General features: G+C 37.3%; 1 protein-coding gene across 5 annotated transcripts in view; it reads left to right on the top strand.

Moving 5' to 3' along the window:
• Positions 1-13,208, top strand: part of CARMIL1 (capping protein regulator and myosin 1 linker 1) — a 174,745-nt gene that overhangs the window by 114,549 nt on the left and 46,988 nt on the right. For all 5 annotated transcript variants that reach the window (XM_060774925.2, XM_060774923.2, XM_060774924.2 and 2 more), the window contains 5 exons: positions 729-810; positions 3,266-3,365; positions 3,463-3,517; positions 9,794-9,966; positions 11,225-11,293. In XM_060774925.2, coding sequence (XP_060630908.2) covers positions 729-810; positions 3,266-3,365; positions 3,463-3,517; positions 9,794-9,966; positions 11,225-11,293 — 479 coding nt within the window. The remainder of the gene's footprint in view (positions 1-728; positions 811-3,265; positions 3,366-3,462; positions 3,518-9,793; positions 9,967-11,224; positions 11,294-13,208) is intronic.

Below are 13,208 nucleotides of genomic sequence, written 5' to 3'. Positions count from 1 at the left end.
GGTCCATAGTTGCCTAACCTTACTGTAGTGTTTTCGAAGTGAAGAAGGATTAGATCTGAATATTTTCTAGATAATTGCTTCTTAAACTGTGGATCCCATCCCCAAATGGGGTCCCCTTTGCTCAGTACTTTGGTCATGAAAAATTTGGCAACACTGAAAGGTTTGCACTAATTAGTTTAAAAAACTTGTAGTATTTAGAATGGATTCTGCAGAAAATGCTTCAGCTGTGCTCAATGAAGAGGAAAATCAATCTGTCTAGCAAGCCTTGCAAATATTGATTTGTTATCAGTAATTATTTGATTTTATGTTATTTAATGTATCCAGAGCCACGTAAAATTTACTCAGAAAGACAGCAGTCAAGAGTGTAAAAGGTTTAAGAAGTTCTGATCTAATTCAGGGGAGCAGTGAGATCTGCATGGATACTGTTTGGAACATGCTGCTACTAATTTAAAAATACTTTGTTTAAATAATATTCAATACTTTCGATGGTAATATATAAACTAATAACATTCTATACTGTGTGCTTTGTAAGAAATACTTTGCTATTTTATATTCTTGGTAATATGCTTATAAAATGATTATATTCAGAGGATGTGCTATTTCAGAATTACACATGCTGTCATTTGCATTATTTGGAAAATGTTCACTACTAATTTCAACATCCTCAGGACTCTAGTTGAGAAAGTGTCTAAGTGCTTCCTTTTTTCAATGTTTCCCTTTTTCAATAGCTAAGATCAGGAGGTGCACAAGTTTTAGAAGGCTGCATAGCCGAAATTCATAATATTGCCAGCCTTGACATTTCAGATAATGGTAAGAAAGCATATTGATGATAATATTGTTGTCTGCTCAGAGAACTCATTAAGGAATGGAAGTCATTGTGTAATGCATGTCAACTTTACTTTAAAATAAATGTTATTCTTGTGGCACTTGTTTACAAAATAAGGCAAATGAGAATAGCTAGTTCAAAGACATGACCATGTTAGTTATGAATATCATGAGGAAGTAGATTTAGTCTACGAAAGCTTTTGTCTTAGCTGCTACGAGATCCCTTGGCAAGGCATACAAGGATATTGAATATTATTCTTAGTTTTTGAACTGTAATACTGAGAATTATAATTTGAATGATAATCTCATTGAAATTAATCAAATTCTGGGTAAAAAGAGTTCTGTTTTTTATTATTTAGTTTGCTATTGTTAAAGAGTAAAGAAATCAGTTATTCAGCATGTGATAAAAATTAGCTCTAGCATCAGAATCCTGTTGGAATACTATGGCGGTATAAAACTAATTGCACAAGTAATTGTACTTCCTCAGCAGCTATGTAGTCATTAATGCAACCAATTATTCTGCAAGTACACACACACTCCTCTCTTATTTTTTCAGTGTTGTGACTGTGTAGCTAATAAAATGTGGAGCAGTAGTTGAGTTCAAGCTGTAGTAAATGTTATTCATTACACAGTTATAACTATATTGGTATTAAATTTATGCTGTGTTAAAAGAGGATGTGTTAAAACATCCTAGCCTAGTTCTTATATGAAACCCAAAAAAGCCAAATGCTGCAATGAATTTCCATCAGACACCAAACCAATCCCTGGCTCCAGCAGCATAGATGTTTGCCATAGTCAAGCTTCATTGACCACAGTAGTTCAACCACCTATAAACTGTTGGATAATTATACCTTATAAATACAAAAAATGCATTGGCATTCAAGTCTATTAAATTTTGATAATATACTATGGTCAAAGGAATGTAGGAAGGTTCCAGTGCTTAAAAATACATGTCTTTCTCAATCTCCGTAACTTATTCTGATTATTAACTGCTCATATGCATGTAACAAAAATCCAGTGGGAGTTGTTCTTGGAGAAGAAGCATCTTGAAGTAGTTGTGTTGAGGAAAAAACATTAATGGGAAGGATGCCCTTCCCTACTGTGAGACCCTACTAAATTCCTGTTAGCAAAAAAAGTTTATCAACTCCAAACAAACCCAACTAAGTAATATGTATACTGCTTTTTCTTTCTGAATTGTTCCTTCCCAGATTTGCTTTGCCCTAGGAAATGTACAGCTCATCTCTAAAGGGGAAAGATGGGGGGTTGTTAGCATACTGTCACTATTTAATGATTGTAATTGGGTTAGAATAACACAGTCATCACAAATTGCCAGAAAAAAGGGAAATCATCATGCACACAAAGAAAAGAAAAAATAGGCAAAATAGGACAGAGAGCTGTATAAATCTATCTGCACTAATACGTACATTCAGTGATAATCACTGCATTTCAAATAGAAATGTGATAAATACATCTTTGTGCCTGCTCAGTCTGCTATCTAAGTTCATGACAACTTCAGGTGTGGAGCCCCCAGTGGAGCAATGGGTTAAACGCTTGTGCCTACAGGGCTGAAGACTGACAGATCAAATGTTCGACTTTGGGGAGAGTGTGGATGAGCTCCGTCTGTTAGCTCCAGCTCCCCATGCAGGGACATGAGAGAAGCTTCCCATAAAGATGATAAAACATCAGAACATCCAGGCATCCACTGGGCAATGTCCTTGCAGATGACCAATTCTCTCACATCAGAAGCAACTTGCAGTTTTGCAAGTCACTCCTGACACGAACACCCCCCCCCCCAAAAAAAATTCTGGTCTTAGCTCCACCTCTGTTTCTTTTTTGGCAAAGTTGGACTTAGAACAAATCAGTTCTCTTTACAGCTGAATGCACAACTCTTCTAAATTGGCATGTTAATGTAGTCTTCTCCACTTTGGTACACATTGAATATTCCTTAACCAGAATTCCAAAATACCACAAACCCCAACATTGACCACATTGCTAGCTGAGATAGTGACACCTTTGGCACAAAAGTATTAAATATTGTGTATAAAATTACTTTCAGCCTGTGTATATTAGGTGTATACGAAACAAAAATGATGTTCAAGTTTTGATTTGGATCCATTATTCATTATGTATATGCAGGCATTCCAAAACTCAAAATATGGAACATTTCTGGCCCTAAGCATTTTAGATAAAAGGTATTCAACCTGTATCTAAACTGTTATTGAATTGTAACTCCATTTAGCCCCAAGTCTTCTCATACTTGCTGAGGCTATTGGGAGTTGTGGTTAAAAACACTGAGGGCATTACATTGTGCAAAACAGATGTAAATTCAGTAGCTTAACTCTAGAATGGTTGATTCAAAGTCCTCTGATAAAATGGATTTATATGTATGTCATAAAGTTGAATGTGTTCACATTTCTGTCCTTAATCTGATTCCTTGCAGGCCTAGAATCTGACCTTTCAACGCTTATAGTCTGGCTTAGTAAAAATCGATCAATAAGACATTTGGCATTAGGCAAAAATTTTAACAACATGAAATCCAAGTAAGATTTTTTATTTATTCATATTTTAAAGGGGGGGGGAATAAAAAATTGAGTAATTAGTTTCAATTTTTTTTCTGCTGCTGCTTTTCTCCTTCAGAAATCTGGGTCCTGTGCTTGATAATTTAGTACAAATGATCCAAGATGAAGATTCGGTGAGTATTGTTGCCTTTACTACTTTACTACTTTACTACTTTAATATTATATTATCTCAAGCATCCACTTGTCATTTACTGTTACATTTTCACTAATATATAAAAATATTATTCAACTTTTACCCATTTGTTCATATAACAAGTGAACAGGATATTTTAAAAAAAGAGTGCCAGCCCAGATCTTATTGGAATGTTGGCTGACTTACTTGTGCCCCGTGGCCACTTTGGTACATTTTAAAGAACAGCTATAAGAGCCAATTTTTCATCTATTTTAATTGTTTTTATTATGATAGATGTTTTAACATTACTATGTTATTAGTGTAATTTGATTTATGTAATTATTTGTAATTCCTTTATGTGATAATCTCAGTATTGTTATTATTTTGTATTATGTTGTATTACTTTAATGTATTTGCATTTGTTTGGGCGTTGAATGTTTGCCTTTTTGTCTGTAAACCACCCTGAGTCGCCTCAGGGAGAGCCAGGCCATCTATAAATAAAATTTTATTATTATTATTACTAGCGGTACCAGCCACACGTTGCTGTGGCCAACCTTCCCTCCCTCTTTCTTTCCTTTCGCTCCCTCTTTCCTTCCTTCCCTTATTTTCTTTCCTTCTCTCCTTCCTTTCTTCTCTACCTCTTTTCTTCCTTCCCCTTTTTATTTTCCTTTTCTTTCTCTCTCTCCTTTCTTCCTTCTCTACCTATTTCCTTCCATCCTTCTCCCTTTCCTTCCTTCCTTCCTTCCTTCTTTCTTTCTTTCTTTCTTTCTTTCTTTCTTTCTTTCTTTTTCCCCTTCCTTCCCTCCCTCTTCCTTCCATTTTGTTCTATATCATCATTTAACTTTTCATCGTTTAGCTTTTTTGGAGGGGTTTATGAATGATGGTCACTCGTTGGTCTGTTAGGGGTATACTGTCCAAATTTTGTGTTAAATCGACCAGTGGTTTTTGAGTCATGTTAATCCCACAAACAAACATTACATTTTTATTTATATAGATGATGATGATGATGATGATGATGATGATGATTAGCAAGGAGCCCCCAGTGGCGCCGTGGATTAAATCTTTTTGCTGGCAAGATTGCTGACCAGTAGGTCAGCAGTACAAATTCGGGGAGAGCGGGTTGAGCTCCCTCTTTCAGCTCCAGCTCCCCAAGTGTGGACATGAGAGAAGTTTCCCATAAGGATGGTGAAACATCAAACATCCGAATGTTCTCTGGGCAACGTCCTTGCAGACGGACAATTCTCTCACACCAGAAGCGACCAAATGTTTGCAACTAGACCTTTTATCTTAAAGTAACATTACTTTAAGTCAGTGTAGTTGTAATAATTTAGATGAAACTGTGAACTCAGAAGTACCAACGGAATTGGACTACTGAGAAACTTATGCTCAGGAATATGTGAAGGTTATTTTAATGTAACTACTCAACAGATTTAATAACCACTGTGGTTACATTTTTAATGTAGCTACTCAATAACCTCAGAATGCTGTCAGTTGTAAAAGCAAACAGAAAATGTGATGGAAAAAGGAAACCATGTAGAACAGCAAACAAAAGAGTAACACTAAAAAAAACAGGAGAATTACGGACAGGAAGCAATCAGGGCCAGCTAACACGTCCCAACAAAGGATCCCCCAGGCAGGAACCACCCAGGCTTTGAAGCTGCAAGGCCATGCAGGGCTAATCAACGTGGCCAGTTGCAACATTCACACTTGCCTCAAGCAGACAAGAGTTCTTTCTCCTACCCTGGACATTCCACAGATATATAAACCTCACTTGTCTAGTTTCCAGCAGACATCATAACTTCTGAGGATGCCTGTCATAGATATGGGTGAAATGTCAGGAGAGAATGCTTCTGGAACATGTCCATACAGCCCAGAAAACTCACAGAAACCCATGTAGAACTCAGTTGCAGGGGTCTCATTTGCTAGTTCTGTTACTTTTTTTTTATGCTTGTCTATATCAGCCCTTTATCCTAAAATGGATCAAAAGTTGAGCCTAGATGTGTTTAACCCCACATTTAGGAAAGTTGGGGAATGCCCTGAGTTTTCATAACTGGTTCCAGTCCAAACCAGTCCACTGTCTACAATGGCTGGCACCTTTTCCTTGTGCCATCAGAGTGGTCCAGTGATGACCAGGAACTCTCTCATTGTTCCATGGCTGTCCAGCAGCAGTGTCAGGGACAGCAATGGAAAGATGACAGTCCAGTGGAGCCAAACAGGTTTCAGCTCACAGGTTTCAGCTGAATGCAGCCTACAGTGCAGGACAAACACATAGAGTGTAACTAAGTCTGGAGCTACTTAAGAATATTGCTACTCCAGACTGGCCCAAGATGTTAGTGTTTAAGCTTTTAGTCACAGAAAACAGTGATACTTAAACATTTCATATAGGAGATATTCTGCATTCATTCCGTTGGGGTGCTGTTCTACAGATCTCCATATTCTGTTTCTGAAAAGCAGTACCAGATTTGAAGATGAGTAAATAAACTTGCTATTTATGATATAAATATGCAGGGGCTTTTCTTAAAAAAATAATGAGTATCTGGTTCATAGACTGTACTCTATCTATTGCATTCACACATCTGCCAAGCAGATGGTTGCCACTGTTATGTGACTGTGACAGTCACTTGCTGGAAGAAAAGCAGAAATAATTTCCTTTGCTTTCTTTCACCATTCCTGTGCAAGTAAAGGCATCTGTCTACCTGCATGCGGTTCAGGTTTGAATGAACTGAGATGACCAAACCTATAGCCATCCCCAGTCACTAAAAAAGCAAAAAATATAAATATTTCTCTGCTATTTAGAAGAATAGAAGCAAAAACAAAAGATATTGTGGTAGTGCTTAGGGAGAACCAGGATGTTTGTCTTGATTGTTTAACAAACGTGGATGGGAGACATGCTTGTTTTGGTCCTTGGTATAGGTTATTTTGGTATTTTATTATTGCTGCATGTTGTTCCTTGTTACATAGGCACAGGTAATATGGTACAAGTTTATATTAAGAGCAGGAGCTAAGCAACAATTATAGCTTAAAGATAAAGGTTTTCCCCTGACATTAAGTCCAGTCGTGTCCGACTCTGGGACTTGGTCTCATTTCCATTCCTAAGCCAAAGAGCCAGCGTTGTCCATAGACACCTCCAAGGTCATGTGGCCAGTATGACTGCATGGAGCATTGTTACCTTACTGCCAGAGCGGTACCTATTGATCCACTCACATTTGCACGTTTTCGAAATGCTAGGTTGGCAGAAGCTGGGGCTGACAGCAGGAGCTCACACTGCTCTCTGGATTCGAACCTGTGACCTTTCAGTTAACATGTTCAGCAGTTCAGCGGTTTAACCCACTGCGCCACCAAGGGCTACAAGCAACAATTATAGAAAGGAGCATTTCAATGGATTTTGCTCCTGCTTATGATCTCTGGTTTTTTTCCATATGCAGCTGAATTTAAGTGAAAGGGATGTTGTGGGACTAAAGGCTTTCAATTTGTCATTAATTGATAGGGATTCATACTAGTGATTATAGATAATCATGCTACTATGGTAACCAGTTGCGTTATTTAACTATTAAGGGCTGAACCCAATCAGTAGAGAAATACAAAGGTGTTAATACTTAAACATGTATAGATTTGGCTGTTAGAACCAGCCAGAGTAGTAAACTCATTGAATGGATGGAGCTTCTTAAATCAACAGCTGTGTAAGTCCTATGATTCAGTGAGTGTGCTTTAGTTGAAATTAACAACAGAATTTTAGTCCTAAACATTAATGCACATGGAAGTATTAGGATCCTTCTGTATTTACTTCCTGAAATCTCTTGAAGTTCCTGCCAGCTATAATTTTCAGTTATTCTATTTTAACGAGTTCTGACATTTCACTTAGCCTCTGTTCTGGTAAGACTTACTTTGAGGCTTTTTTTTTTTGTAACGGTTTAAAATATTGCAGTCTGTAACAATCAAGTGCAAGGCTAAGTCCCCTAAATGGCTAAGCAAAATCCATCTCAAGATTTTGTGAATCAGAATGTGCAATTCAAAAAGAAAACAGAGGCAGGCCAGTTCCTCATACGGAGGAATAATTTTGTAGCCTATTACTCTCGTTCATTCTTTTAAAACTCTGGCTAATTGGGATGGTTACATCTCTTTCTAGAAGATACACTTAATTTGAAACAGATCACTATTAGAGGTGCTATCCTTGGAACATAATGAAGAATTATCTATTCAGATATATGCCCAAAAGGACATTGCCATAAACTAATAACAGAAATCCTAACATTTGTGTGGTTTTTCTCCTCGTGTTCAGAGCAAGACTTCCCCTCCAAATTTTCATTGTATGGCCTTCCTGTATCTATTCTTTGAGAGTGCAACTGTATTGCCAGAAAGAGAAATTGAAATGGATGACACTAGTTTTAGAATTAATGGAGCTACTTCATGTGTAGCACCCAGATACCCATCAGAGAGCTAATTCAGGGTGTAATTGTAGTAAAGTTGGAACATATGCAGTTTTCACACACCAGTCTATAAAGTGTTATTGCAGATCATACTACCATACTCAGAAGAAAACTGATTTAAGACCTATACTTTGCAGTGAAGTGCAATCCATTCATTCTAAAATCAATTTTTTTCCAAAAAAAATCTCATTAACCATTCCATAATTAATGTGCATTAGTTGTATTTATGATTAGTGCTTTTAAAAAGTTGCATTCCTAACTCAGAAATGTGCTCATTTGGGAAGAGAAATATACAGATCCAATTATATTCACTAGGCAGTTCATGGGGGAAGGGGGTCAATAAGACACAGGCTCCGATCAATCCCCTTCCTTTAAAATCCAGGATTAACGTTTCTAGAGACCTCCTTTCTAAGGATCCCTTGTCAGGGATGAGTAACTCATACAAGTTCCTTCGCCCAGGCTTGTGAAATGATGTTGGGAAATAGTTAGAAGAAGATAAAGGAGAAGGAAAGGAAGGAAGGAAGGAAGGAAGGAAGGAAGGAAGGAAGGAAGGAAGGAAGATAGATATTGCACACTAGATGCTATTCTTTCTATTAGTGACCTCAGTGACACCAAAAAAATGTGTAGTCTGTTGCTCTAGTTGACCTCTAGAATCAAAGAGACATATCTATTACTAAGGAGACCAAAGCCAATTACAAGCTCATCTTCCGTAATGATTATTCTTCCTGCATATTGTGCTGATAAACTTTTTATTTCGTTTTTAAAAAAATGTCGTGCAATGCTGTAGACACCGTGAACACGTTCTGCTGAATTGCTTATTAATTTCGAAAGATGAGCTGTGGTGTTACAGCTTTGTACTGGAATCTATTATAGAAGCGTGAAGCACCTCAATTAAACTTTTGTTACCATTCCCAAATAACATACTAATCTGCAGCTAATGCTCTCTAAATTATGTGGTGAATAAAGTAAGGATGCACTTGGAGATTAGTAGAATTAGTATAGTAATTTGATAGCTGCCATTTAAACTGAAATGATTGCATTCCTTTATCAAGGACAGGTTTTTCAATTGTACAGTCATAGTGAGTGTATAATTTGCATAATGGCCAGCTCCGAGTTAGCGCTATCCCTCTGGATTTTAACAACCTGCATAAATTTGCCTGTGGAAAGAATTACCATTTTCAAGCCTGTATATAGTTTGGAGGGGGGCATATAATTGAGCTCCAGATTGAACTGTATTTCTGGATGCTATAAAACCGAAAGCTTCGTTGGAATGCAGACTTCAGTCTTTAGCATTTGTTTTCAGAGCAGTGAGATGTGCATTCAGACAACTTCCACCACATTTACATTGTTTACATTTACATCGACTTGTTTTTCTTAAAATGATAAATGAAAAAGACTCATGAGTGAAGCTTCTATAAATGCCTTGGGGCATTCCATTGCATGAAGGGAGAATAGGAAAGTTGTATGTTGTCCCTGAAGCCTCCATCCCATTCCCAGCAGCTCTCCCCTGCAACTTTCAATGGTGCTGGGACTCAAGATCTGCAGTAATGGAACTGCAGTAGGCTCTTCCACTGTTCACATTAGCCTTTGTGCACGGATGTGAAAAGAAATAAAATCCACCACTTGCCAAGGGAATATTAACAAGATGTACCAGTGGAGAGTCAGTGTCAAATCTACTGGTTTTTTCATGGGTTTAAATTGCTGCAATATGATAACTAGTCTCTTCTAGAACTGACTGGCTCTAATTTTTGTGAATAGGAATGCTTGACAAGACATTTCTTTTGTGGATGTACTGAAAATGTACAATAGAACACTGTAAAAATACTATTCATTGTTTCCTTACTCCACAGCCTTTGCAGTCACTATCTTTAGCAGATTCCAAGTTGAAGACCGAAGTTACTATCATTATCAATGCTCTGGGCAGCAATACATCTCTTACAAAAGTGGATATTAGTGGGAATGGCATGGGAGACATGGGAGCAAAGATGTTAGCAAAAGCTCTTCAGATAAACACCAAACTCAGGTAATGTAAGCTTTATTTGCCTATCTTCTTAACTTCCGCAGGGTTTCTTTTGGAGGAGGCAAGGGCGGGGGAGAAGTACTTGGGAAAGGTAGTTTTCAATGGACTGATGCTCGGAAGGAATTTGAATGAGATGATGGCTCTCTTTTGAACAAATCTGGAGTAGCATCAACATTATACAAGATAGACTAGCAGGACAACATAGATCAGGTTGAGAACAAACCACAGATCATGTTTTGTTAGTTTGCATTTTTTAAAAAATGTTTTAAATTAATGATTTAGTGCAGGGGTCCTCAAACTTTTTAAACAGAGGGCCAGGTCACAGTCCCTCAAACTGTTGGAGGGCTGGATTATAATTTGAAAAAAAACATGAATGAATTCCTATGCACACTGCACATATCTTATTTGTAGTGCAAAAAACACTTAAAAACAATACAATAATTAAAACGAAGAACAATTTTAACAAATATAAACTTACTAGTATTTCAATGAGAAGTGTGGACCTATTTTTGGCTGATGAGATAGGAATGTTGTTGTTGTGTGCTTTCAAGTCGTTTCAGACTTATGTTGACCTTGAGCGAGGGCCGGGTAAATGACCTTGGAGGGTCGTATCCGGCCCCTGGGCCTTAGTTTGAGAACCCCTGATTTAAATAATTAAACAATTATTTAATTGTTTTTAATGTTTGCCTTTTCAATTTTTTTTGGTGTATTTTGTTTTTACTCAAATTGTTTGCTGACTTGGGAACCATGTTTTGTTTTGTTTGTTTGTTTGTTTGTGTGTGTGTGTGTGTGTGTGTGTGTCAAGAGTGACTTGAGAAGCTGCAAGTTGCTTCTGATGTGAAAGTATTGGCCGTCTGCAAGAATGTTGCCCAGGGGATGCCCGGATATTTTACCACCCTGTGGGAGGCTTCTCTCATGTCCCCACATGAGAAACTGGAGCTGACAGATGGGAACTCAGTCTGTTCCCTGGATTTGAACCGCCAATCTTTTGATCAGCAGTCCTGCTGGCGCAAGGGCTTAACCCACTGCATCACCGGGGGCTCTGTGGGACCCATGTTTGGAGAAAGGCAGGGCATTGATTAATTAATTAAATATTTTAATGATTGCATACCATTGACCACAAAAAGATGGGATATATATTTTCAGACTAAATTGGTCAGAACTTAAAACATGAAATAGTTCTAAAGTGAGAGTTTGCTGATCTATTTTAAAGTGTTCATCAGTGAAATCAGTGGATCTGTAATTTCTGCTTTCCCAACAGAACTGTTATATGGGACAAAAATAATATCACTGCCCAAGGCTTCCAGGACATAGCAGTGGCTCTAGAAAAGTAAGTTCAATGTAGTTGTACATTGTGGGGCTTTACAAAAGTGTCTGTATTTGGATTCAAGGCAGTTCATGATAAAAAATGGAAGCCAAACCATTGTATGTTCTCTTCCCATTTTTCCACATCTACCGATATATGGATGTTTAATTTCTTCAGGAAGAAACTAGATAGCTCCAATTAAGACGTTTGGTCCTTACAACCATCCTTATGACCAAAAAAACCCCACCTAAATTTACCACAGGACTGGTTGGCCCCTTTCTCTTCTCTTTTTGTCATCAGAAAAAGGCAGAAGACCTATTTATTTAGGAATAGGTCAGCTTCAGATGACAGGTAGTTTTAAAGGAGTGTCCTGGGTTTTTATTTGATAAATTGTATAAACTTTGTACAGTTAAATAGCACTACTATTTCTGAACTATTGCACAATATGATTTTAGAAGTACTTTGTTTTATCTCTTATAAATTATCTTAGGGCCCACGCAGACAGGGCCCATAATGCGGGAGCTCTTGCAGTTTTACAATAGGTGTCCAAATGACATCTTCAGTAAAATCGAATTAATTTGAGACAAAGCAGAAAAACCCTGCTTTGTCCCAAATTAATTTGATACTCCATTAGACTCGGATCTTCCTGAAAGACCCAGGTATAATGGAATATGGGCCTGTGGGGACCGACCCCCAGGTAGTCCTGGGACTATCGAGGGGTCGGTCTGCACATCCCAATTTACTTTTTCAGGCTCCATGGGCCTAGAGAAGCATAGAGGGAACCCACCCCTCCCCAAATCCTCCCTTAAAACCTTTAAAATAAAAGAAAATCATTTAAAATAAAATAAAAACTTATCAGGCTTCAATTAGGCCTCACTTCATGCTTCCTGGAATGTACCAATGTAGTTCTAGGAAATGGGGAGGGTCAAATCCCCCCCTCACTTCCTGGTGCAACACTGGTACATGCCAGGAAGCATGCAGAGAGGCACAATGGTGGCCTCATAAGTTTTATGTTATTTTAAAGGTTTTAGGGGAATTTGGTTGTTCCCATTGTAGCATGGTTGTTACTATACTCCAATGAGGATAACGGACGGGAAAGAAACATGGGAGAAAACTGGTTACGTTAACCCATTTTCTCCCACGATAAATTGCTGTCTGGAAGCAGCCTTAGATCTCATGCTGGGAGAATGCCAGGGAACTTAACTGAATAAATAAATCAAATAAGCAGTTCTCAAGTCATTTTCTATCTTGGAGTTCCAGCTGTAATGTGCAAAACACCAAATTTAGAAGACAGTCTTTTCTGTCGACATGGGGCAGAAAAGACTGTCTGATGGAACAAAATAATATTTTATACAGTCTAATTCAGTGTTATTGGAAACAATTTTTTTATCTTCCTCGGAATTATATTACATTATATTATATTGTTACTTAAGGCATTTATGCATTGCATCTAAGCCTGCCAGGGACTTTAAGTTGATGCATAATGGAAAAAATATTTCAATTAATATATGTATAAAACTTTTTAGTTTGCTTTTCAAAGCAAGCTAAAAATCCCTCTTAAAATAATTTAAATTCATTCATAATAACCAACATTGTTTCAAGAATCGTATTACAATAATATTTGTAATTCCTTAAATGTTCAGATTTAATAATATTATTTAGCAAGAATTCTTCCTCCTATAAATATAGTTCCAATGTCTAGGCAGCAAGAAAAGAAGAAAGAAAGCTATTATATATTTAATTACATCATTGTGACTAATACTTTTTTTTAAAAGCACAGTTTATGATGTTATATATTTGTTATTGAAATCTGTATGCCATTATGAAATCCAGGAGAATATCGCATTCTCTCATCTTAATTACTTCAGCTCAATAAGGAGTGATGTATTGACATTTCAGTTGCAAGACCAACAGTGTCAAGTCCAGCGTCAGGATGAGA

This window comes from Anolis sagrei, chromosome 4 (genome assembly GCF_037176765.1).
Source record: "Anolis sagrei isolate rAnoSag1 chromosome 4, rAnoSag1.mat, whole genome shotgun sequence".
Lineage (NCBI taxonomy): Eukaryota > Metazoa > Chordata > Lepidosauria > Squamata > Dactyloidae > Anolis > Anolis sagrei.
This window is presented reverse-complemented; position numbering and strand designations above follow the sequence as displayed.